Consider the following 27,544-nt stretch of genomic DNA (forward strand, 5'->3'; position numbering starts at 1 on the left):
ACACTTGCATTACCCAGCATATAGGCTATTTAAGGTCAGGAAAGCATTGCAGTAGCACAGCTGCCTCCAGCAAGTAGTGCTTGACATCACTAAACCACACAGAAGAGCACAGCTCTTTCATTGGCTTCAACAGCAAATATCTGCAAGCAGAATTGTTTCGCTCTATTTGTACAGGTTTTTCCACTGCACTGTGGTGTCTGCAACTTCAGTACCAACAGAGTTTTGCCCACTGAAATTGTTAAACGGATGAAGTTTCTTCTCCATTTATTTTTAGTGGCCCCTGACCAGAAACCAGCTCAAAGAATTTAGTTTTAAAATCCAACCAAAAAGAATCTACACTTTCATCATCTTAATTTTCAGTTCTTGCCAAATTTAACTTGTCTTCCTCCATGGGTTGTTTGACACGTACTGCATGCACATTCTAAATATCACACACAAGATCTCTCATTTAAATTCAGTAATATTCTTTGTTGACACACAAGTGTGTTTTTCCAAACTATACATAAAAAGAGTCCCATTCATTAACACGATAGCCACGTGATTTGTTGCCTATAGTCTGCATGTTCCTTTAAACATAGCTGAAGTTTAGTATTGTTAGAGGATGCCTGTGCCAGGTTCAAAATTCAACAAATTCTTTTGGTTTTTTAAGGGGACTCTTCAGAGTAAAGCTCCTAGCAAAGATGCACAATATTCCTGAAGGGGAATCTGTTATCTAAGAAAAGACTGTTCAATAAAAAAGTCTCACCCTTGATAATGTATTTTATACATTTTCTCCAGGTAGGTCCAGTCACAATCAGCCAAGCAGCTTGTAGCAGTTAAGTAGCTGGACAGAATGTGACTGTTTCATATGCCTTAAATAAAATAAGCAATACAATGAACCACATTCTTGACAATAATTAGGGAAAAGGAAACCCACAGAAATTCTGTAGTCACATTTTAAAAATCAGCCATGATATATTTTGGGAAAATGGCATCTTCCTACAATGGATAGTTAAGGAGGTATTAATGTTCCTTTCAAGAAGGCATCAAGTTTAAAATGCCACTGATTATTTGCAGGAAAGATGGGGACAGAAAGCAAAGGAAATTGAGAGGTGATATCCAGTAGTACTGTGGGGTCAAGAAGTGTATGGGAAATAGGCAAGTTGGCAGGGAAACCAGCCCTTCTGGTAATGTCAGAGACTGCACTACAATCTTTTATCACACAAACAGAGTGTGAGACTCCTCCCTTTATGTTCTTTCTCCTGCCCATCAGATTCCCCACACTCCTTAGTTCCTCTGCCATACTCCTCAATCCATGCTCCCTGTACTGCCACATTCCCTCCTGGAACATCAGTAACAGGAATGTGGTTCCTAGCAGGTACTACCAGCTCTCCTCAATGGGGGGATGGGGGGCAGAGGGAGAAGACAACAGAGACAATCAAAACTGAGGTCTTGCACATACAACGTAAGTCTGTGTTCACACTTGTCACGGGCTGCATCTGAAAATCCTTAACTTTTCACTTTCCAGTGGTCAGAGATTTGTACCAATTGAATATGGCCATTTGGAAGCCAGCATTAAACAGTAGTTGAAGTTTTGTTAATTGTTTTAAATAACAAAACAGAAAAAGTCTGAAGACAGAACACTAATATGCAGATCACAATCAGAAAGTAGTTCTCTGAAAACAAATGGCTTAATCACCATATTCAGAAAGCAAACCCCATATCCCAAATATGCAAAAATCAACTTCAAGAAAGCACACTTTGTTAAGATACCACGTTCTGTAGTGGTGGGTTTGCATTTACATCAAGAACTGGGAAAAATACCCACGCAGCAACAAAAGTGGGTTCAAAGTGTACTCTAGGAAATCTGAGTTTTCATAACTGTTGAATAAATGTGCCTTTCCATACCCACTGCATTTTCTGCCAAGATTCTAATTAAGTCATTTAACTACTGCTTGACAGTTTTGGTAATTATTACGCAGTTAGAATGAATACAGTAGAAGAACTAAATCTCAGCTCTGATCTGAAAGAAAAGCCTTCCATGACCTGCTCGTGCCACTTTCCATCCGTTGCCAGCAGTCCTGGAGAACCAAGGAGGTCCCAGTTGACCAGATATCATCAAATGTAATGACCATCTATAAGAAGGATCAGAAGGAGGCCTGTTAGGCCTTGTGCTGGGGAAGGTCATGGAGCAGATTATCTTGAGTGTCACCACATGGCATGTGCAGGACAATCAGGGGATCAGGCACAACCACCATGGGTTTATGAAAGATGGTCTCCTTGGTCTCCCTTCTGTGACAGGGTGACCCTGTGGATGAGGAAAAGGCTGCAGATGTTGTCATTGACAAACCTTTAACATCACTTCCTACCAAATTCTCCTGGAGGTGCTAGCAGCCCATGGCTTGCAAAAGTGCCGTCTTCACTGGGTAAAAAACTGGCTGGATGTCCAGGCCCAGAGAATGGTGGTGAATGGAGTTAATCCAGGTGGCAGCTGGCCACTAGTGGGGCTCCCCAGGGCTCAGAACTGGGGCCAGTCCAGTTTAAAAATCTTTACTGATGATCTGGACGAGGGGATCAAGTGCCCCTGTTTGAATTTTCAGATGACACGAAGTTGGGTGGGAGTGCTGATCTGCTGGAGCGCAGGAAGGCTCTGCAGGGGGAACTGGCCAGATCGATGGGCTGAGGCCAGCATGAGGGTCAATAAGGTGAAGTGCTGGATCCTGCATTTGGTCACAACAACCTCTTGCAACACTAGAGACTTGGAGAACTGGATCTGAAAAGCTGTCCAGTGGAAAAGGACCTGGGGGTGCTGGTCATTAGCAGCTGAACACGACTCACTGTGTGTCCAGGTGACTGTCCTGGGTTGACTCTCTCTCTCTCTCTCCCAAAATTTTGCTCTAAACCAAGACAGTGACAAAGAAAGCCAATGACATCCTGGTCTATATCAGAAACAGTGTGGCCAGCAGGACCAGGGGCAGTGATTGTCCCTCTGTACTAAGCACTGGGGAGGCCTCACCTCGAGCGCTGTGGCCAGTTTTGGGTCACTCACTACAAGAAGAACATTGAGGTGCTGGAGCAAGTCCAGAGAAGAGCAAAGGAGCTGCTGAAGGGTCTGGAGCACAGGTCCTGTGAAGAGCAGCTGAGGGAACTGAAGTGGTTTAGCTTAGAGAGAAGGAGGCTCAGGAGGGACCTTATCTTGCTCTCCCACTACCTGAAAGCAGGATGCAGCCAGGTGGGAGTCAGCCTCTTCTCACAAACAACAAGTGATAGAAGAAGAGGAAATGGCCTCAAGTTGCGCCAGGGGAAGTTTAGATATTAGGGAAATTTTCTTCACCTAAAGGATTGCCCAGCACTGGAACAGGCTGCCCAGAAAAGTGGTGTAGTCAGCACCTCTGGAGGTATTTAAGAGATGCGCAGATGTGGTACTTAGGGACATGGCGGACTTGGCAGTGTTGAGTTTACATTTGAACACAATGATCTCAAAGATACTTTTCAACCTAAATGATTCTATGATTAGATTTACTGATCAATTACTAGAAGCCTCAAACTTGTCAGGTAATTTTAAAATTTGATGCTGTCAGTAACTTTGAAGCACTTTTCCTCTGCAAGAGCAATTTAACTCCAAAGAGGCAGTCTTTGGAATTAAGTCTGTTTAATAACAGAGAAACTGCTGGTTCAGTTGTGATTTCCAGCAATCTAACTTTGTATCTAACTGTCGCCCTTTTTTTAAAATGCAGAATTTAACACCAGGATGTTATCAGTGAAAGGAAAAATAAATTGGCCCCAGAAAAACTCCTAATTGCCCTATATATGAATTTTACCTGAACCAGATTTATCCACTGCATTTTGAAGAAACACCTAGTCAGTAATTGTTAAGGTTAACATTTAACCCCAGTTACCAGACCCTATTACAGCCATACCAAAAGACACACAATAAAAAGATGAAACCTACAAATTTCTTTCGTCAGCATAATTAATGTTGCAGAAAACATTTCAAGGAGTTCAAACTGTCCATACCACTGGTCCAGAGTTCTTCAGGACCTTTTGCTCCTGAAATGAATTTCAATGTCACAATAAACACAATCTAAGAAAGTAATTTAAAAAGTAACCCCTACTGCAGATAGAGAGGAAGATTTCAAAAATACTAAGTACTGACCTAGCTAGTAATGAAGATGACAGCAACTAATTTTGACTAATTAAAAGTGCTTTTAACAATCTCACTGTACAAAAATACAAGTCTAAACATATGGGCAACAGTAAAGAATCAGGAACACCTTAATGAATAATGTCTGATGTCCCCTCAAAAAATTACTTTGTTCTGGTTTTTCTTCATTATCACTCTTTGTAGGTGGATAAACATGCCTAGAGGCAGTGATATCACAATAAAATCCCAAGGAAGATATTTTAGTTGAGTACAGCTTTATAATGACACTTAGAAATTCCTGTGTTGAAACACAGATTATTACAATGAAAGGTGGCATACTCATAGCACATGACAACTAACATGATACAGAATTGGATGTTTAATTAGGGTAGCCTGAAATAAATTACATGTGCACAAGTGAAAAAGGGCAACAAATTAATGGAGAGATTCAATCTAAAGGAATCAAATTGATTTAAAATTTGTGAAATTTCTGTAGACCATTCTACCCTAGTCAGAAGTATGCAGAGGGAGTTGAAGAGGGCTGTATTGAATCACGTTTTCTTTTCTTTTGTGATCTTTTACTAATGAATTTTTCTATATGTGTATTTCAACCATACAAGAAAATACTTTAAGTGATAAAGTGCTTGATATTTCAACCATACAAGAAAATACTTTAAGTGATAAAGTGCTTGATATATCATGTAAAAATACTCCCTCCATCATCACATTACAGAACCTTAAATATACAGGGTGACCCTCAGAGCCTGACAAAACCTCTGGAAGACACAAACCCTTCCCAATACTCAGCTCTAAGTTTTGCTCTGAGACTCGAGGCAACACTGAGCTCTGGATTGCCACAAAAGGGACATCAGACAAAAAACTGTCCCCATCTCCTATACAGGGAAACTAGTACCTCATTACCTAGCAACAGAAGTGGTCCCACTGAACTGCCTCAAGTATTTTATACCTCGACAAATAGGTCTAATTGCTTAGTCTCTTAAATGACTTTAAAATCTCACTAACTGAGCCATTTAAAGACAGCATTAACATATCCAGCATTAAAGCACCATTTAGATGATGGACACATAATCTTAGCTCTCCTACAACTATTTTCACTAATTGCTCTATAGCAGTTTCAGAGGGAAGAAAAAAAAAGAACAATCAGTACAGTTGAACACCTGGAATAGAAGTACAAATCAATCTGCTTTGACTGCCAGTCCCAGTCTGTCCTGATCTCTTCTGAAGCTGTCAACATGCCATCAAAAGTTGTTAGCAGCAAAACAGATTATTTTGTGGACACAAGAAGAGTGCAAAGCAGCGCTAGGCTGGCAATCAGGTTATGGTACTGGCTATAGTTTCTGAAGCCTTGGCTGATGAGGGCATGGCACACACAGCAGGCAGTAAATATGTCTGATGCACTGGCCAGGCACTGACCAAACAAAGCCTAATGGAACAGGAAACTGTGCAAAACAACTGCCATTCCTTCTGCTTCCCATGTCTGCAAAGGGATTTGAAGAAGCCATGGACTGCCACGGATGACTACTAACAATTCTACTGAAATCATAAATTCACAAGAATAATCACATTTTAGTATGCCAAATTGAAGATCTTCTGACTTCTACAAAGCAGACATATAAAAAAGGCCTAAGCACAACCACTCATTTAGTGACTGTGTATTCATAATCTGTCTGAAACAGCAGGCTTCTACTGGAGGCAGCATGGCATGCCAACTTCAAAGGTGAAGCCCTTAACAGCTCCCCTGTGTCTCAAACATAGCAAGAGGCAGTACTCAGCAGTAAATGGGCAATATTCTATGGTTTTCCTCCTCCAACTCCCAGCAGAAAGCACAGGTAACAGACAGGAAACACCTCAAAGCAAACACATTTCATTTTCTCTTCAATTTTTTCTTCAATCAGTGAAAAACATACAGGACCGTTCAAAGCCAAAGAGTTCAGATCAGGTTCTTGTTATTCTCCCCTGCCTGTATGGGAAGGTTAAACGCAGTCACCGAACTCTGCATACCACCCTCAGTCACGAAGAACCCTCTGGCACAGCTCCCAGACCAGTAAAAAACGACCATTTCAGTCCCCAAAGCATGGAGCCTGATCCATTTAAGCAAAACAACTTCTACTGACAGCTGGTTTTCTTAGCATATTCACGTCTGTATTTATCAGAGAAAAGCCCTCCAGGACAACAGTGTTTATTGCAGGATTATTTCTGTGAACACAGGGAACACAGCATTCACTGAGCAACAGCGTTTCTACCCTAATATAGTTTTTTCTTAAAATGTGAACCAAGATGAACCCATTTCTATGTTCCTTAGCATGGATGACTCATGAAAGAAAAAAATTACATACATTGAATTTTTTCTGTTAAGAAAAAAGCCCAAAAACTTCTGATCCACATTAATGTGTAGTATGCTGACACAAATTTTTAAGCATTAATTTAGAAATCAGCTGTTCAATCCTGCACTGATTCTTTGGATTTAGAGTCTAATGACTTCTAATAAATGAGAAACAAAGATACGATGGGCAGTTCTATTATAAATTTCCATCCCATATGAGTATCTAGTATACATTCACTAGAAAGGTAATTTTGAACAACAAGATGCTTTCTACCAACAGGTTTAGAGCCACTATAAATCACTCATGGAAATGCATCACAGACATAAAGAGTAAATATCCCAGCAGGTCCTTACCATGCCCTACAGCATGGCTGTGCCTACCTAGCTCAGCTGTAAGACCCTCTTCCCAAAGCACAGCAGCTCACAGCAGAGGATGGAGAGCATCCTGAGACAAGTCCCCTGCCCTGAGGTGGGAGGAAGGGAAGGATGAGCTGGGAACACACTCATGGATGCTGACAAGCACCAATCTCTCAAGTTGTGTGGTCAGTCTGTGTGGTTTCTCAGCTTACCACTTCCTACAGAAGTGTGCAGAAACTGTTTTCTATGACACTACAGTAAAGATGGTAGTTTTTAAAAACAAATACATCTCATAAATATCCCATGTTTTATTTTATCTTGGTCTAATTTTGAAATAATTGAAAGTAACTGTTATTGGCATCTGTTTATTGATGTAATGCAAAAAAAGGAAGAATTATTAAAACTATAGAATGTAAGCTTTTTAAGTGACTGATTTCAAATAAAGGAAACATTAAAAGTTGCTGATAATGTGTTTTGAACAAATAGTAGTGAAATGAACTTTTCAAATTAGCATGTTTTAATGAAAGAATTAAACCAGGCATTGTTATGAATAGTTATTGATGAGATTTTTAGAAATTAATACAAGTAATTCCCATTCCTACATGTGGGTTTGGTTGGTTGATTGTAAGAACTGCACTTGACACTCTTGCAGCCAGACATCACACCACACAAGTCAATAAAGCACCAGTAGTGACTGGTGCTTTGAATGCGCCATAACTCCACTGCATTTCTACCTGCTGCTTCAATATATGAACCTTTTCAAGCCAACCAGTGTACTAACGTCTTCACCCCAAACCTAAAAGGTGGACATTTCCCTGATTTTGGAAATCTCTCTTACAGAGTCTTTGACAAAATGCAGTCAAAGTCTTAGTATTATTATGCCTCCTATCAATTAAAAAAATAGAGCAAATGTATTTTACAAAAACCCTTCAAAGCAAAAAACCTATATTCACATTCCTAGGACTCAAATTTGCTGACAAGATCTGTGGGTAAGTATCATTTTTACAAAGGGCAATGTGGGAATATGTGTTTATATGGCAGAGCACAAGAGCAATGAAACCTCCTGGGAAAGAAGGAGATAACTCACTTTACACAAACAGGCCCTTTTCCTCTTACTGCTCTACTAACCTGAAATGTTATTTCATATGTCAGGAAAATGCTATTCCTGTTTATTCATTCTTCCTAATGTGAACACACATTTTAGTGTTAGCAAAATAATTGTGGGAATTTGGTATTTTTCACATTTTGTTGAGTTCTTGGGAATGTTATGTTGGGAACTATCAATTATTACTTGGAACACCTCAAAATCTGCTGCACAGAAAAAATACACTGGTAATTTGCTTACATGGCTTTTGTACATCCAATTACTGTGAGCAGCAGGAAAGATCTTTATAAGCAGAACACAATTCAAATGTAACATGCCACAGCCTCAAGTCATTAAACAAATCCTGAGGGCTTCTTGAGGCTTTTTCTACTTTTGGCAAAAATTATAAAGAAGTACACATTGTTGCTTCAGTTCCCAAACACTGGGAAGCTAAATATCTAGACTGTCAGCCCCTGCTAAACACAGCAGAGATTGGTTTTGGGAAAGAACAAGACAGAACTGTATATTTGCTATTAAAAGACAATTTTACAAACACTGAAAACATACCCATACATTTTTTCATGGCACATAAGAAGTAGCCAGTAGCATAAAGGGAAGTGCAACAGCTCACAAGCAACCTCAGTAATTATGCATTATCAGTACCTAGATACTGTGATGAAAATGTTACAAATGCAGAAAGACAGATTGACTCCGATAAGTATCTCAATCTCAAGACACAGATAATGTGACAAGGTGTGGCACAGAACTCCAGGGTTTACTGGCATGATTTTAACATGACTGCATCAGCTAAAAATGACAAAAGCCATAAATACACCAGAATGTCAGCTACATACCAATACCACTCAAGTATCATTCTGCTGTATCCCTCTACATCACACAACTAAAATCAGATGCTCTTTAGGGCACTGAGAGAAAATGCAGTACTTTTAGGGAGACAAAGACTTCCTTTGTATTGCAATTCTGCTAGGTATCAAGAGGTTAACATCTTTCTAAAGATACTGCTGAAAGTGGGAAAATATGCAACATATTCATTAGCTCGTGGATGATTTAGACAGATATACCTGGGTGGCCTGAAACATAACCATCAACATGTGACTACAGCCGGAAATACAATGGAAACTAACAGTAGCCCATTTGCTTTTAAGAGTTCAGAAAAAGAATCCTTTGGAACATAGAAGGATAATTACATATTTGACTACAATTATTCCCTCAATTGATGCTGACAAAAAGGAATGAATTGATGAAAAATATGAAAATATGAAAGCTACTAACACATTATCTGTGTGTTTGCACACGCAACCTACATTTTATTAAAGTATCTTGGAAGTCATGTCTTTATCTAAGTCAAATTCTGGCTTTTATTTTCTAAATTGCATTCAAGAGTTTATCCAGAACAATACTCTGTTATCTGTCAAGATACCATGTTTCTTCACTCACACAAACTTTATCCCCAAGTTATTATAAAACTGTGGTAGTCAGTATTTCCCATCTTTCCTCTGCACAGAAGAGTCATCACCAGTTCAGAGGAAAGTCAACTGCCCTATTAGCTAAAACACATCACTGAAACAATGCTACACCAGTTTGAATGTGGTATACCCGAAAAGTCTAATATAGTTATTTTTTTAAGCATTACAAGACTGAAATACTGAAGACAAAGAAAAGCATTAAAACATTTTCAATTTCAGAAAAGGAAGAAATTTAATGAAAAGAGATTGATTTTTAGTCTCCAGTCTTCCATTTTGGGAGTAAAAATCTATTTCTCAGCAAATGTGCCACCTGGTAAACAGATCACTAAGGTTCAATGCTCTTAAAATGAAATATTCAGATATTCTCCTGAAAAAAGTAATTTACTAAAGCTGCAAATTCCAAAAGTTAACCAAGTTCTATAGCTTCTACAATAATAATTGATTCAAATACATTATGTTTATATAGAGAACTTACCTTCCCAAAAGAAAAAAAATTAAAGATTCCCCCCCCACAAAAGCTATCACTGTGTTGTACCATAGAAGGCATACAAAATATACTGCCACAAGAAAAGACAAACATGGTTTTCAGAGATTGTGATGCTACAAGAATATCACATACAAACAGAACTAGCTGAGAGAGGATCTATCATTCCTCCACCACACACACACACACTCAAAGCAACCACTATAACTTTAAGCAATTTAAAGCAATAGTATGTTATCATCTAGTATGTTATCACACATATCAGGAAAAGATTGAAAAGTGCTGAGATGAAGTAGAATAAATATTCTAGAAAAAACCTCTCACTCACTGTTCAATACGCGGGGAGAGGTACAGTTTAGGAAAAACCTGAGTAGCTTCTGCGTCCTCAAAACTAACGGAGAGGAGCGCAACATCTTCTCCAGGGTCTTCATTCACATCCTGTACACAGAAAAGCAATATAAAATGGTAAATAACAAATCAAATTATTTAAAAGCTTACAGATAAGAACTAGTAGGTCAAATATGAATTTGTTTAGGAGATGCTTAAGTGAGGAATCTAAACTAACCATTGCAAAACAGGTTGCAAATATAGTCTTTCTTACTATATTGGCACTTTAAATAAATATTTTAATCTGCTTAATTTCCTTTAATGTATCAGAATAAAATTACTGAGTTATGAAGTATACATTACTATATTTCTTCAATTCGGTGAACTACAAATTTCAGCAAAGATACAGATTTCATTTTTAGGAATTCCTGGCTTGACATCAGAGGCAAATGCCAAAAGATTTTTTTAAATGTTGTAATATCACTGAATTATGACCACAAATTCTGTATTTGTTATTTTTCAAAGTAGTTTATGATTCAAACTTTCTAGTGTATTGTATTCAACTCCTGTTGTGGATGAAAAACATTTTTGCAATTAGAAATTTATATCTAGAAGTCACTGCCTCCCAGTTTCCTGCAAATTAAACCTATGCATTACTTTCAGCAAAGACTGCAGACTCCAGGAAAGTACTGTAGGAAAAAAAAAGCATGCTAAATACAACTTAATGTATTCACAGTTGAGGCTTTCTTTAATCAGAACAATCAGTTACAGCTTTGGGATCATCTAGAACAAATTGTTTCTGGGTAGGACCTGATGTCCCTCCAATTCATAAATCACATGCAGTACCAGCAAGTGTATTTCTGTCATGTACAACTTCATTTAAGCTCTTGACCTCTAGTTAGAAAGTAATCAGCAGCACAGTCACCTTCACTGACAGCAAATAATATGGTGCCACTTTCTGCTCACAAAGAAATCTTCCAACATGTTTGTTCATACGTACATAGCAACTTGCCAAGATGCCTTTGTTCTTATCTGTTTTGGAAAAATAGGAGAGGAAATAAGATATGTACTCAAAGCATGATCAACATGGTGCAGAGTGCCCTGGTATGCTCTGTCCTACAGGCAGCTGTGAGGAAGGAACAGGCAAACCACTTAAATATTCTTAGGAGACCCAGCCCTGTGTAGGGAGAACAGAAAACTCAGTGACTGCTGAGTGGTTTCAGGAAGGCAATCTTGCGCCATTTGAAGCTCTGGCAGGAGCAGAGCTGTTAATGTCCAGAGAGACGAGCTGTGTACCAGCTATTATGTGCAGAACACTACATGCCAAGAAACTTAGTGATAAGCTGCAGGGAAGAATGGGTCTTAAAAAAGCCTAATTGTCTTAGATGAAAAATGAGACAGAGCTGACAGTGTTTTCTTAAATTCTGCTTTGGTTTGCAGCTCACTTGTGACAGATGAAAGAAAACTGTGCTCTTAGAACTGCCTGTAAAATGGTCATGAGCACACTGTGGCTGGAAATCAGAGCATGGTTTTAACACTAAGTTGCAGGACCACACTCCATATGAGTGGTGAGCACAAACAATAGCTGTTGTCCTGCTGTGATCAGTTTATGGATGGCATTATGGGATGTGATTGCTTGTAACAGCAATGGATAGGATCTCGTGACCCAGAATGTTCCCTTAAGTGTTACATTTTTAAGTGGCACTATCATCTGGACTAGAGAAAATAGAACAGATTACAAAACCTTTATCAACAAGACAAATAACAACAAAATATACCCAAGAGTACAATCGACCCTGACCTTTTCCCCAGTATCGAATGTATTTCCATTATTAAGGAAAAAAATTAAATAAGGAACAGCTTTCGATTGTAAAGCTGACTATAGCATTAACTGGCTTTTCCCCATTAATTTGCTAATTGTCAATCAAATGAAAAGAACTATTAAGAGAGATGGAACAGCAACCCTTTTAATGCTAATAACAATTAAAAAGATTTTATTTTAATGGGCATTCTTCACGAGATGACAGGTACATAAAATGGTTAGGTTGATGAGGAGCTCAATGCAATCCTGTGATGTGCACTTGCAGCTCAGAAAGCCAACTGGATCCTGGGCTGGATCTCAGGCAGTGCTGCCAGCGAGATGAGGGAGGGGATTCTTCCTTCCTACTCTGCTCTGCTGAGACCCCACCTGTACTGATGCATCCAGCTGTGCCATGAACAGTAAATCCCCTCTTTAGTCTGGCATTTATGATTAGTGCTAAAGGTAGATGTGCACACACAGCCTGACACCACGTGTAAGACCAATTTCTGGAATACTATCAGGTGCTTACTGATTGAACAAAGTCAAAACAAGAAAACAGAAAAACCCAACTCCAAAGCAGATTAGGTGAATGCCACTACAGCATCCATTAACACATACAGTAATATTACATTATATTTTCTGTGCTCACTAGTGAACTTCATATGAAGACTTTTCAGGGGGAAAAAAACCTACACAACCACATAAATCATCTCTGTATCTTTTAATGTTAAGTTGCAGTAAAATGAAATGTGAAGTAAGAGCAATAAATTGAGACATATTTTTCCATTTACAAAAATACACACAACAAACATGACTGCAACTCCTGCTGCCAGCAGAGCACTGTTATGTTCATACAGCTACTGTCCAATGCAAATCCAAGTAAAGAAATTGGCATTCTTCTGTAACTACCACTTTTCAAATTGATGTATATTTTCAGCCCTGAGAAATGAATACTGTTACTTAAAAAAGACCCCAAACCAGCATTCCTGTAGGTTTTAAAAGACACAGAGCAGTAACATCATGAAGCTGCTCAACCTTATTGTTCAGGTGGCCACAGATTTACAATGAACTCCCTTCTATCTGACACCATACCATTTATTCCTTTCAGCCTCTATTACTTTTATTTATGGAAGAAGCTGCTTGCTAGAACTGCATTTGACACTGGTGTATCTGTTAGAGCTGCCGTTTATAAAACCAAACCAAAACCACATGTCTTACAGATAAACTGTGGAAAACTTTTCAGCTAATAAACTTTTTTGATGTTGTCTGTGCCAGTTAGAGACAACTTAACCCTTTCAGTGATCTCTGTCCCAGTCATCTATAGAAACCTGTAAGTGATCAGGTGAGAAGATGGAACCTTCTAATACCAGGCCCATGCCACGTGCCCAGAACAGGGGCTGAGATCTTTTCATTACACCACAGTGTCCAAAGGCAAATGCTGTTTTAATGCTTCTTATCAAACCCTGCACAGACAGCATCTTCCCTTTTCCCACTTCTGCACATGTATTTCTATCAAAGAACAGACCAGATCTGAATAGAGCAGCAAAGTAAGTCACCTCTATTCTTGTTTTTCAGCTGGCTTCAAAAGACAGAGTGACATCAAACTGCTTTGGCAATATTATACCCTTTTAGGAAAAAAAAAAAAAAAGAAAAAAAAGAGGCTGCTGAACTAAATTCACATCTCATGTTTTAGTATTTAAGCATCCATACCTTTTCTTCTTATAATTTGTATGTAACTTACAACACAATAGATGCCTTTATTAAACAAATTAATTTTATATTCAAGAAAACCAGATTTTGTAAGAATGCAGAATGCAAATTTTCTATAAATATTAAATATTAAGATTAGAACTGCCATAATAAAAGTGCCATTTTATACTGACAGAAATTTTTCTACACAAGACTCTACAGAAGGCATTATTAAAATGAACTTCTACCTGAACAGAGAACTCATCCTGGGCCACAGGAATTTTGAGGTTTAAAAATGGAATGGAAAAATGCTTGAGATCATTAGTTAAATATGTGATAATGCACACCTATTAATTTTTCCACAACAGCCTCACGCCTGATAGTAAAAAAAACGAGCCTCTGAAACATTGCAATGTAAAAGATCCGACACAGATTTTCATGGTGCCTTTCTGCCACCTTGCTACTATGTCTTTTTTTTAAAAACAGTATTTCTCTCATTTCTGAAAATGCCCATTGAAATCAAACATTAAAAATTGGATATACCCCTTAAAACTGAAAATAGTTTTCTTTCTCAAGAACTGCAAGGGATTTCCTATGTTTACAGAATACTTTGCACAATGGAACCTCATCCTTGTCAAAACCTCCAAAGCAACATGGTGAGAAAAGAACAACAAAAAAAACTAGACGTTTTCAACCCATATGCTTTTTTTTCCTATTACAGAAACCTAGCAACAATTTACAAAAATAAATACAACTTTTCATAAACAGAAAACTCATGGTATTTGATTTTAATTCACTGTTTTTCTATGTAGCCAGTGCAGAGGAAAGGTTCCTTAAGTATGCATTTTTAAAAGTATGCATTTTCTCAAGAACAAGAGACCATGTGAAAATATAAATGAAGAACAGAAGAGATGAAAATGGAAGTCTGAAGGCATTTAGAAATTTTTCTCCCATATACCTCATGAAAGGACTTTCAGTATCACAAAACTCCAAAGAAAAACTTAAAATTCTATTTCCAATTGCATCAGCACTGTGTTAACAGCCATTTGTTGGTTTTCATTTCTATTAATCTCAATTTACATTCAAATGCATGTTTCAATGTTTACAGCTGCTGCCTTTCCAAGATCCTTAATCTTTTTACAAAGTTAGTAGGAGTTGTTTATGAAAATTACCATCAAAACCACTTTAAATACACTATCCAAACGGCATTGTTTTCTCATATCCTACCTACTGTAATTGAAAACTGGGAATTTACTGGAACTGACAATTTATTATGAGTCAGATGGTTGATAGCCAGGCCAACCAAAACATCTGCTCTGCACAGTCACAACTGCTATAACCCATTTCCTCTTATGCCTGGAGTCCTACCAAGTTGTACATTAGAGTTCCTTTTCCTTAAAGATGCAGAGTATGGAAAATCAGTTATTACCTTTTCTTCATTATCAAAAAAAAAAAAAAAAAGAATTGCCTTGCAGCCTCTGATTAAAGTATACTTTTGAGAGGAGGTAGTTTTGTATTTGGCACACAAGTGCAATTCCCTGCTCCAAACAGTAATGCTTAAAGTGGTGACTCCAGTCTTGTCCTGGGCAGTAGCAGGACCTGCCTTTCCATGAAAGGTTCAGGATGGAGGGGGCATGAGACTGGGAGGAGAGCATGAAATATGGTAATGCACAGATCAAAGATGTGGCATTGAGAGCCTGGTTTAGTGTGACTAACAAAAATGAGAGGAAAACAAGCTTTGAATTTGATAGAAAGTATGGGAAAGTATGTGCAGGAAGAGTATTGGCATGGTTTGAGGAGGACAAGCAGCTTCTGACCCTGGGGACAGCAGGAAATGAGGGAGCTGAACTTCTGGTAAGGCTGTTAAGTGAGTACTGGATATACACAGCAACTGGTGTGGGGATAAAAATGAGGGAAGAAAGAGAACACAAACTGTTAAACCTACTGGATGTTCCTTTGAGAAATGAGATGCCTTGCAGATGATTGCTATTGTAGATGCCTCCCAACAATATGGTGAGGCCAAATCTGCTTCAAGAGGGAGGTTCCCAGTCCCAGCTGATTGCTCCTACCTCTTGCTGGAGCCTTCACAACTCTTCAATAATTGTTTTTGTGGTATGACTAATTGAAGGAATGGAAAACTCAAACAAATGGGGAAGGGATTGCTTAAAAGAAACAAAGGATAAACTTACAAGATATGGTGGAGGTTGTTGGGGAAGGTGGAATAGAAAGGCAGAATACAGATGAGAACAGAATGGAGTGAGGAGACCTCGATCTTAGCATCTGCAGCCAGCTTACACTAAGTGGGTCTTTCAGCAGACACCTACTTGCCTGTGGTACCTCTCAGCCCTACCAAGTCAGTCAGCTTCACTGAAGCTGAGTGAGAAATTTATATTTCCGGATCCTTTCTGAAAAAAGAAAGATCTTCAGAAGAGAAATGCATGAGAGGAACACGCATTCAGAAATTTAATTTCTTAGGGTCAAATAATGAAATTCTGCATGATACATACTTGTACCATAATTATTAACAACTGATCAGAGAAGAATTTGGTTTTGAAGCTGAAATGTGAATTACAACAGAGAATACACAACACTGTTTGCTTCCTTAGTATTAACAGGCCTCTTGCTTCACAAGAGTTAGCAATTTTGGCTTTTTCCCACCAAATGGCAGTGTGCAATAAGATGAAAATAAAGCACAAGCAACTTGTACCCTCATTGTGAGTGGTTGCACTAGATTTGATACGAGCAGCTACAAGTTCTCCCTATCTTTTTCTTTAGTGTTTTTTTGGTAGGTGCTTTTTGGTTTTTGTTGTTGTTGGTTTTTTTTTTTTTTCTTGTTTTATTTGGTTGGGGTTTTTCTGTTTGTTTTTTAAATAATAAAACACACTAGGTGAAAGCAGGCTAAGGAATGTGGAGTGGCAAATGAGACTGAGAAATCTGCTTCACTCTAGGGAGATATTTAATCACTCCAGGAAATTCTTCTGTCTTCCAGGAAACCCACCAGGTCTAATCAAGGAGTGTTGATTCTTTAAATAGGAACTTTAGCGAAAACAAAGGCAGTTACCTTGAGTGCACTGCTCATCAAAGCTTTTCCCAAGGTAACACAGCAGCAAGCACTCTGGGCAAAGCACGGTTGAGCTCAGTGCTGTTCCCATTTTAAAAATTACATGGAAATTGTAGGCTGGGAACAACTTGGTAAAATCTGAAAAGCAAGCTTCTAGGACAACATACTGGGTTTTCTTCATTAAACAAAATAAATCAAATATCAACTGAGCATTAAAACTATCAGCAAGACCTCCAAGCATACCACTGGGCATCAATAGCTGAACACAAAAACAACGGATGTTACACAAACAGTGTGGCATCCCAGGGGTTCTTTTCATTGTCATTGTTCAGGGTCTTCTTGTTCAACATTTATATATTAATCTGTTTTGTCTATACCCCTTTCTTTTGTTATGGTCGTGGTAATTTACTGCTACTTTCACAATATGATTGTTAAGAGTTAGGTAAAGAATGCTGTTAGGAAAAGCATAAGAAAATACAAATGGGCAGGAGGAAAGAGTAACATTCTTGTCCATGAAAATACATGCTAGATTCAAAACCTTCAAGATTAATGAAATTTGAGACAATAAAAATTAATTAATTTTGACAGCAGAAAAAGTTGTGGTGACACAGCACAACAATACTGTTTGCTTAGGTCTGAAAAACAATCTCAGAAAACAAGGCAGATTTCTTCAATGGTTAAAAACATGTTTTGGCAAGTTTGAGACTCAAATCTGAAATACATAATCCAGGCGTGGCACAGTATAAAAATAATATGCGCTACAGTATAAAATTAATATTTTTAATTCATGTCAAGCAATCTAAAATGCTTTCAACACATTCATTTTCACATACAAGAGATAGAAAACATATTTGCAAACAAGGATCATTCTATCATATTGACTGAATCGAAGTCTTCACTTTTTAAGTATGTTTTGATGACACTACAGTAGAGAATATCTGATATTTTTAGAAGAGACTGATATGAAAGGTGCTGACGATATGAAATTTCAATTCATTCAATGACACTTCAGTATGAGCACATCTGCTTTCCCTACTCCAATATCAGGTATCACATTCAGGTTAAAATAAAATTTAAAACCAGCATTTACAGAATTTGGAATACATCTGGTAATAAATTATTTTTTTTTAATAAAAGAAACACAGAAAAGGAATAAATATTAGAAATTGAGATTGCTGGGTAGTAATCTTACACTTAGCTTTTCCATGCATTCATAAAAAAGTAGCTTTCCTTCCTAGAAAATTTAGGACGCCAGTTTATCAAACACTACACAGGAGTGCTGCTTAATTTTTGCTTCATTTCCTTCTAACCTAACTTCTAAGCAGACCACATAAATCATTAAGTTATTATAAAACACTACAGTTTTGCCTTTAATTAAATTACCCTGAGAGACACCCCGTGCCCCGTTACTCTGACGAAGTTTTGTAGGCAAGGAAGAGATTCCAATACCACCACGTCTTTCCTAGAACCTCAAGAAAGGCACCTTGATGTTGACAGGAGCACCTGCCTCTGCCATCACCAGCTGATAATGAGGTGAACAAAGTGTTCAGGGACTGCAAAGCTTAGTTTAGCTATTCTGAAACAGCAAGCAGTTGTTGCACACACACAAACCAAGCAAATGATGCCATGTCTTGACAAACAGCTACTTCTTCAACCTGTAGTTATGACACTTTTTTCAATGTAAGCCCTGTTTTAAACTTGTTTTCCTGACAAAGATTTTGGGATACATAAAACCTGGAATTCAAATCCTTCATTAGAATTTCACCAAGACTCAAAACTCTCCAGCCATCTCTTCCCTCAACTGGACTGCAACTTATTTAGAAAGCAATATTTGCATTCCTTTCCCCCATTTTACTGATTTCTCATCTCTTTAAAAATAGCAATGTCACTGCAGAGGCCAAAGAACAGTCATCTTGTGTCCAGTGGAAAACAAAGTCTCCTAATAAATACCCAAGTACTTAACTACACAACAAAGAAATCATTAATACTAATCTAAATAAAATAATTTTTTTGCTAAGCCAACCTTCTAATTGCAAGTATGGCTGTTCTATACATGCATATTTATATGTGTAGATTGACAAAACAAGCATAACATTAGTATACTAGGGCTCATGGATGAAAGATTCAGAGGTAACAATTATATTTGGGAAGAATATAATATATTTGTGCAAGCAAGGATTCTAGGTACAGAGATGACTCTTAGAACTACAGCATGACACTAACAAGAGTATTGTTTTAAAGACAATGAAATAGTTCATTGATACAATTAATAGATCTCACCAACAAAAAGGAGAGCAAAAGTTAAAATACTGTGAAAGAGACATCAAGCATAAGTGTTTCTGTAACTGTGTTGTGGTTGCAAGTCAGCAAAACATTTTTTTTTTTTTAAATCAATCCAACTTTTTAATAAAAGCTTTTTCCCCTGCTCTCCACATATTCTTCCATGTTCCTGGTTCAGTGAACATCTCTGCAAAATCAGAAATACTATAGATTACATGGGTCACAACAAGAACACCAGAGTAAAGCCATATCCTGAGCCATGTCTTCAGTGAACCAGGAAGTACCAGCATGATTTCACAGATGAAAAAGTGAATAATCAGAGTGTAAGGTAAAAAACAAGCAAAGTTAAACTTGTTCAGTGGTCTTTCACCACTGCAGCTTAGCACTGCTGACCTGATTTAAAAATACAAACCATTTTATTTTAAAAGGAAGCGTCAATATTAAAACTATTAACTGCCATGAGTTGTTTTGTCAATTGCTATTTCCTGAAAATAACAGGAATGTCACCTATTAAAGTTCACAGGACCTTTGATTCACAAACTGCTGTTCTGCATTCCCATCTCAAGGATATATTTATATTTCTTTTCCAGAGAATTTTATTATCCCCTAGTTTCACAAGCTGTTATTACGCATTCCCATTTCAAGAGTATAATATTTTTATTTCTTTTCCAAAGAATTCTATTATCCCCTTGTCTCATTATTCCATTTATATCAAATGGATCTTAAGAACAGGAGCGCGTGCCTGTGTGGGGCATTCTCTGCTTTGGACAAAGAACATGGAAGTCAGAGCATCCTGCCCCCTTGAACCCTATTTACAAACATTCAGCTTTCCAACAAACAACATATTGGTCTGCACACAAGTGTAAATGTACACAGATGTCACAAAGAGTAGTAACTCTAATAAAAATAAAATCCTTGCCACAAGAAGAGAAACACAGCTTTTCTCTTGTATTTCTGTGAAGGTGGACTCTGACAGAGATGAGAAGCGGGACACTGAATGAGGGATAAAAGCTGTATTTGAAAAAAATGGTTGTGACATTGGTATTTCAGAGTTCACATCTGTACTGCTATGTAAATCAGGCACATAATGTGAGAAAAATTCACAGGGGTAGTAGTCTCCTTCTATATATAATAAAAAAGTAACACTTGGTGATATGCTGTGTCCAGAGAGGCCTTTGGAACTCCCAGTGTGAGACAGTAACTCCTGTACTTGGGCACACATCTCAGGTGAAGGCTTAATTATCAGGTGTTGTTTACCTTGCCCAAGACAGAGCCTGAAACACGGGGTGTCCAGCTCAAATGTGGTCCCACTAAATTAAAGAGGTAGTTGCTAGCAAAATATATCATGTATTTCCAGATGGAAGACTGACTCCATCACTGACATTTCCCTGATTACTGACTCAGAAAAGATCACCACATCTTTTGTCTGTTCCATCAGTGCATCCATCACCAAGTTAGGATGAAGAATTTGGAGAAGTATAGTTAAACTCTTTTATGGTGTCTGGAGCTGTATTTCAATAAAAAATATTAAGAGTTCAAAGGCTACTAATATTGATATCACCCTTGAATTTTTAAAGTCTTTCCTGACACTTTCTCTCATATCACCTGTTCCAAAGTTCAGAGGATCATTTTCTTTAAACGCAACTTTTAATGCTGTCATAAGGCTCAAAGTCACCTTCATAAGCTCAACTGTTTCAGCACAGCACCCCAGCATGCACAAATTAACAGAGAGGAATATCCTCTGTTCTAGGTCTGATATAAAGCTTTCTGACCATAAAACTGAGTAGTACATTTTTTGTCAGGGAGGGAGATCTGATTACATACAAGCAAAAGTTGGATCACAACAAGAAAGTTCCAACTGGAAGCTTCTTACACTGTCATATAGGAGAGAGCGCATTTGATTGGTTTACTTTTAAATTTTCTTTTTCTTTGAAGCAGTAAATTAAATACTACATTATTTCCAGAAGTTTTATGAAATAATGCAAATTTGATGTTCAAGCCTCACAACTGATGGGATTTGCTGGATGATTACTGATTTGGCTCCACCTTGCAGTTATGAACAGTCATAGAGCTCATGGGGACACACAGACAATGGTAATTCCTCTACTTCCCCCTTCTTCATGAACCTCAGCTTTCCTACAGGGAACAATTTCAAAACAATACAGTCCTTTAGTTGTCTTGCATGTACACCTCTAGTGGGGCTCACTACGATACTTTTTTGCAGACAATATTAAACATTTTTTTAAAAGCTTAGGAGAAGTGCAGAATTGGATGTTCTTTTAAAATAGCATGTGAAAATCAAAGTAAATGCCAGCTAAAAACCAGAGAAGCCAATACTTAAGATGTCATTGTAAAATAGAACAGATTAAACATAAGATGTAAATAATAATATTTAAATTCCTATGTATATTACCAAACTCTAAGTCTGCAACCATTGAGCCTTTTCTACTAAGAAGCCACTTAGAAAACAGTTATGTCTTATCAGTGACAAAATTGCAGTCAACAGCATTTTAAGGATCAAGGGAGAAGGAAGATTCAAGTCACATGCATTCTGGAAACTCTCTGAAATTGCCAAATTCAGCTCAATTTTTCTAATTAATCTTCCCACTCAGCAACCTGATTTTTGCAAATCTATGTAAAATTCTACCATCTTGATATCTGACATGCAAGATTCCTCATTTTTTTTCCTTACAGCAGTGAGGTCTCATGAAGTGTCTCATCTTTTATTTCTAGGGTTCAGACACAATGCTAGAAGCTTATCCTTTCTTGTTATTTTCTGAATATTAAGAACAGATGAGATGTTGGCCCACCATTTCCACTTTGTATGCAGCACCTTCTAACAGGCACAGAAGAAAACCATCTACATACACATTCTGCCCCAACCCTCACAACTACCCAATACATCAATTTTCACATCCTTGGGAATAAGAAAATATACTATGGAATATAGGAATCTACTTGAAGCTAGATATCACCTCTAGCTTCAAATAAACATGTTGAGAAACACTGCTTTAACTATAAATATAGTGTAAATTTTAGCCATCAGAGAAAAATCTACAAGTCTGCTCTAATTAAGACTGAATACACTAAACAAAACCACTAACTGTTTGCAGCATGTTCGTTTTAAAGTCTACAAGTCAGAGTCTCCTGTTAGAGTCATAACTGGAATAGCATACAGTCAAACAACAGCACACAGGGAATCCAGTTGTAGATACAGACATATACACAGACTCACTTCAACATCACACAGAATGAGTTCTAATGTCTTGTAAATTTAGGGATCAAGACTTAGAACTGTGAATGTAGTAATAGAAATACACTGTGTATTTCAACAAACAAAAATAATTAGGAGCTATCCATGGAGCATGTAAATATTTTTTCTGTCCTCACAATAAAAAGAATCGCTAGTCATCAATACTGAAATTCAACACCACCTCAGTTTTATTTTATAGCTATGCAAAGAATGGATCTTCTTTTATATTAACTTCCCACTCCTGCAGCCTAAGTAGCCATGAGATGAATCTGAAAATTCTGCTAGCGAAGCTATAGCCATATGTTTCTGTTGTGTGCAGTTCGTTAGCAATATAACAACTCACGTTTAAGTGAAAATTTTAATAGACTTGACTTCTTCAAATAAATCAATTGCATTTTCATTTTTATTTGTAAAAGCAAGGACAAAAAAAAATTCATTATTTACTTCAAAAACTGTCCTCAACTTATGGTTACATTCAATACTTACCTATGCTTTAAACACAATAAATGTCACTGTAATCCTAGCATCACTGAAAACAGTAAATCCAGGAAAGCAAATCAGCCTCTCCAGAAATACAAGCTCAACTCACACCATTAATTCTACAATCTAAATAAAGCTTCACAGAGCTACACTGGGAATAGACCCTCATTTTTAGTTCTGCTGGGTACCTCTTTCAAATGTGTATGTTTGCTACAATAAAGTTTATAGCATTCTGCTTCTATTGGTTTCAAACAATGCAAGAAGTAAAACTGACTGCAACCCATGGTAAAGTGTCCTACAGCTGAGTACGTTCAAAGACAGCATTTTGAGAGAAGATTTGACAATTTATTTCTGTTCACATTCCTTTGCACAATGCCATCATTGCAATGCTAAAACTCTTGAGACATAGCCATGGCATATACAGGTGCACCTACCCATATGTACATATACAGGTTCTTTTCATAGAAGTTATGCTCTAGTTACCAGATGGGCACTGCAATAATTAGCTCAAATGAAACAGAAGTGAAGATCCTTCCATTCTCTCACTCTTTTGCTGCTTCATTTGGGATTCACACTACAGTCTTGTCAAGTTCTGACCTTTCAGCCCAGACAGTTACTCACATCATGAACACAAACGTCCCCCTAACTATGAAGCTCAAGACCTCTCCCTCTCCATGCAGCATTGTTAACTGTTTGGTCTGCAACAAAAGCTACTCTGATTTATACTTGGCCCCACAGCAATCTCCAAGAAAGTTCTGTCTAGACCAAGCCTTCACTTCTTTTGATTGGTCCCCAGACTACTTGAGTAGTATGAAACAGAAATTGTTAATATTCTTTGGAAATAACTGTTGCCCTGGCTCCACACGGGCTTTTTAGCCCCTACAGTCTGTGACAGTCAAGATAAAAACTTCCACAGCCTTCACAGATTGCCAGCAGGTCTGCTTCTGAAAGTGCTTTGAATCTGGGCTTTAGCACTCTCCCAATGTTATCAATGGCAATATTTACACATACATGAAAAGAAACTTTCTATATTTTCCTTCTCCTCCCTAAAAAATTATGCCATTCCCTTTTGTCTTCCTCCATATTCAATTCCTCAATATCCTTAACTAACTGAAAGGCTTCTTAAAAGTTTTTGTTTGGTTTGGGTGCTGCTTTTTAAAATACATTATTTTATTTCCACGGCATACAGAAACAGATGCTACAACCCCTTGAGCTCCTTCAGCCTGAAATACGAACTGGCTACTTAACCACATCCATCTTGGTTTTCCCTCAGACCAACTGCACTTACTTGACTCTAGCTTGTCTTAAGGCTGTGTCCAAACAGATGTGCTTATGACAAGTGGTTATTTGTTTGCATTTAATAAATATAGAAAATATATCCTTTTCCACTAGGATTAGTAAACACCTACAGATTTCTATCTCTTTTCTTCCTCCAAAACTTTTATTTTCTTCATTCTGAGAGGAGCTTAAACCCCACTGCATTAATCAAGCATAGAGTGTTCCCACATTAAGAAATACTCTCTGCAGGTATTTTTGTATCTATGAAATTGAAGATGCTTTACATTAAAACTTTAATCTTCACAAGATTACTATAATTATTAGTTGCACTATAATAACTGGTTTTGTGGCAACCACATGTTTGATGCTCTATTGTTAAAAGAAGAGCAGTCCCTTTCATAAGACTTTACTATCTGGAAGGCAGATGTATAAAGATACCAGGAAAGTCCAGAGACAAAATTAAACAACCCAGGTTTTTTCCTAATGTTTGTTTGCTTTGTATTGTAATTGACTCATTTTTTATAGCTCTCACAACAAATTACCTTAGAACAAGAAAAGGAACTAACTGAAGGGCATTCTTTGCTGTAGCCAGTTTCACTGTGGAACACACTGAAACATGAGGTACAGTTATTCAAAAAATGGGGAGAAGATAACAGACACACTCTGTCACTGATGCCACATTTCCTCAGGAAACTGAGCCAAAACTACAGCTAAATGAATATCTTGGTTTATCTGAAATATGGCAGGGAAACCCTTGACATAAAAACGTATAAAGAATGCCTTCATGGAAATGTGTTCAAAGGATATCAGCAGTTCTTCATTCCTTCTAGAGTTTATAATTTCCTATTGAAAAGCCATTCTTGAAAAGGAGAAATGGAAATTGCTGTTGTTGTACGGGTAGATAGATGTAAGAGATGACTGTGATGAGTATTTGCAGCAAGTCCATTATATGCTGTATTTAAGGTTCAATAAACCTGGAAAGTGGAGGCTCAAGATTGATGGTGAAAGGACAATTGTTTATAAAGCTCCTCAGAAAAAGTAATCCATTCATTTTCTCAGAAAACAGTTTAAGACAAAATGTTGATTGCCTTGATTAATAGGGAGGTGAAAAAACAGAACAGGGGCTAAGTATGAGCTAAAAAAGTTCAAAAAAAGTTCTATTAAAACTCCTCATGTGAGGAATATAATAATTTAGATTACTCTTGATTTAAATTAACTTTGAAAACAGAAAAACTGGATGTCTATTAGGTGAAATAAAAATGTAGAGGGTGCATACACACTTCTGATGCTCTTTAGTCTGTAATGTATTCCTTGAACAAAGCAGATGAGGTCTTATCTTACTGCTTCTCAAAGAAAACTAAGATAACACTATTGAAAACTTTATTTCCTACCTACTTACATTGGTGAAGAAACACTCACTACCAGACTGTAGCAAAGGTGCTACACCTTATATAGTATCTCAGAGTCAACAACTGTCTCCTTGTGTCAGTTCAAATAAAAAACTTTGGCGCACTGTTCATTAACACGATTAATATAATTCAAAGTGTTTCTAATCTGAGAAACACTGTTTCACTATGCTTACATGAAGAGACTTTTCTCTAAAGCCCCATACTTTGTGACCTGGTAACTTAATTATATACAAACTGCTGGTGGACTAATTGCCAAAAACATAGAAACATGTGTTTCCTTTGAAGATGAGAGATACTGAATCAGACTAGATTTTGAAATAGGCAAAATAAGAGGCACTATTCTGCCGAGTCTTCATGATACAAAAGTTCATTTCTAGTTATAGTCTATGATTTTTCCACCAATTCATATGAAATATGAGCTGATGCCACTCTTCTTCTATCATATTTTCAATGGGAAAATGTATTATCCAGAACAAAGAATGGAACCACAATTTAACTGTCATGACATTGTAGACAAGTCACAATGCACTGACTCCTCAAAAATTCTTCAACATTTCAATATATCAACTATTTTTCACATATTCTGTGATGCTTGTGTTCAACTATGTCAGTTAAAAAAAGGCTTATTCTTAGCAGAATATGAACATTCCCAGTGACTTAAACACTGTTCTTTAATCTAACATAGTGAAATTATTGTTAATGCCAAGTCCAATAGGAGATCCTTCTTCTTGGCTGCAATTCTGCAGGGACCTTAGGTAATGCAATCAAAATCTTGAGCATTATACAAGTACTGGCACAAACCTAGCTGCAGTAACCAGAGCAACCTCAAGCAATGTTGTAGTTACCTGGTGTCTGCTCAATAGACGATCTTTTTTTGAGCCTCAGGCAGTTGGTGAATATATATCTTTGCATTAATTCCCAGTTAAAGCTAATTTTAATTAAATAAACTTAGGACATTCTAGTCCTCACCACAAATGATGTGCAGTATTATTCTAACAAAGAAGTTTAGTAGATATTTGCCAACTTTGAGAAAATCCTCATTAGTGGATATTGCAAATGAAGTAAATACTGATCTTCAATTTTACTTGTATTATAAATTATGTCAGTGTATGTATTTTGAATTGGTGAAAAACTTCTGTCTGTGTTCATATTTTATCAAGGCCTAGCTTTATTCTTCTATTTACACAAGGGAAGTTAAGTATCTTCCACATTTCAGCACCTGAAAAAGTAATGAAATGTAGTCTGAGGGTACCCAGCTCTGATACTGAGTCACCTTCATTAATTATAAAAGCTCAAAAAGAAAGGTAACAAACTTCTGACACTACTACCAACAGTAAGTTAGGCATGCTAAGACTGATCTGCTTTGGGACCTACAGCGTTGTTCTGTCTGAAAGACAGCACTGAGTCTATAATCAGAAAATAAACAGGTCTTAGGTAACATACATCTTCTACAGGCACATAGAAATTCCAAGGACTTTGCAAAGAATACTCCAGGTATGATTAAAATACCTTCCAATACTGCTTCTCAAAGTCAACACACCTTATTTATTATGCTTTTCACTTGATTAAATAAACAAACCTTATTAATTAAATAAAATCCATATAAGGAGGGTTTTGTTCCCATTGACATACTGTGGGCCTAGCAGGCTCCATCACAGTCCAGAGCATGCAAAAGAAAAAAAAAAAAAAAAAAAAAAGAAAGCCACTCTCTTCAGAAGAGCATGAAATACTGCGGCACTAATCAATCAGACTTCTGGAGCTAGGGTTTGAGCTCTGTGTTGAGAAAACTTGGCTAATACAGAGATGACAATGCCAGGTTCTACATTCTTGTCTGAACTGATGCTGAAGCCATCAGCAATCCTGACTCTCGTAACAGCCACCTCAGCACTGGGAATAGCAATGGTTGTGAAATGAATAGTTGGTATCATAATAAAATCTCATAAATGAGTTTCTTTAATAACGTGCTGGATTTTTCATAGGGTAGCCAGAGGAGGCATGAGACCATTCCTGAACTCAATTTTGGTTTCATCAACCTGACACCGCAACAGCTTGAGCTGCCATTTATACCTAAAAATCTGAATGCTTAA

At 37.4% G+C, this 27,544-nt stretch overlaps 1 protein-coding gene across 2 annotated transcripts in view; it reads right to left on the reverse strand.

Moving 5' to 3' along the window:
• The window catches only part of BABAM2 (BRISC and BRCA1 A complex member 2), a 156,833-nt gene that overhangs the window by 62,319 nt on the left and 66,970 nt on the right, over window positions 1–27,544 (reverse strand). For both annotated transcript variants that reach the window (XM_031059243.1, XM_031059247.1), the window contains one exon: window positions 10,208–10,317. In XM_031059243.1, coding sequence (XP_030915103.1) covers window positions 10,208–10,317 — 110 coding nt within the window. The remainder of the gene's footprint in view (window positions 1–10,207; window positions 10,318–27,544) is intronic.

This window comes from Geospiza fortis, unplaced genomic scaffold, assembly GCF_000277835.1.
Source record: "Geospiza fortis unplaced genomic scaffold, GeoFor_1.0 scaffold41, whole genome shotgun sequence".
In the NCBI taxonomy this organism is placed as follows: domain Eukaryota; kingdom Metazoa; phylum Chordata; class Aves; order Passeriformes; family Thraupidae; genus Geospiza; species Geospiza fortis.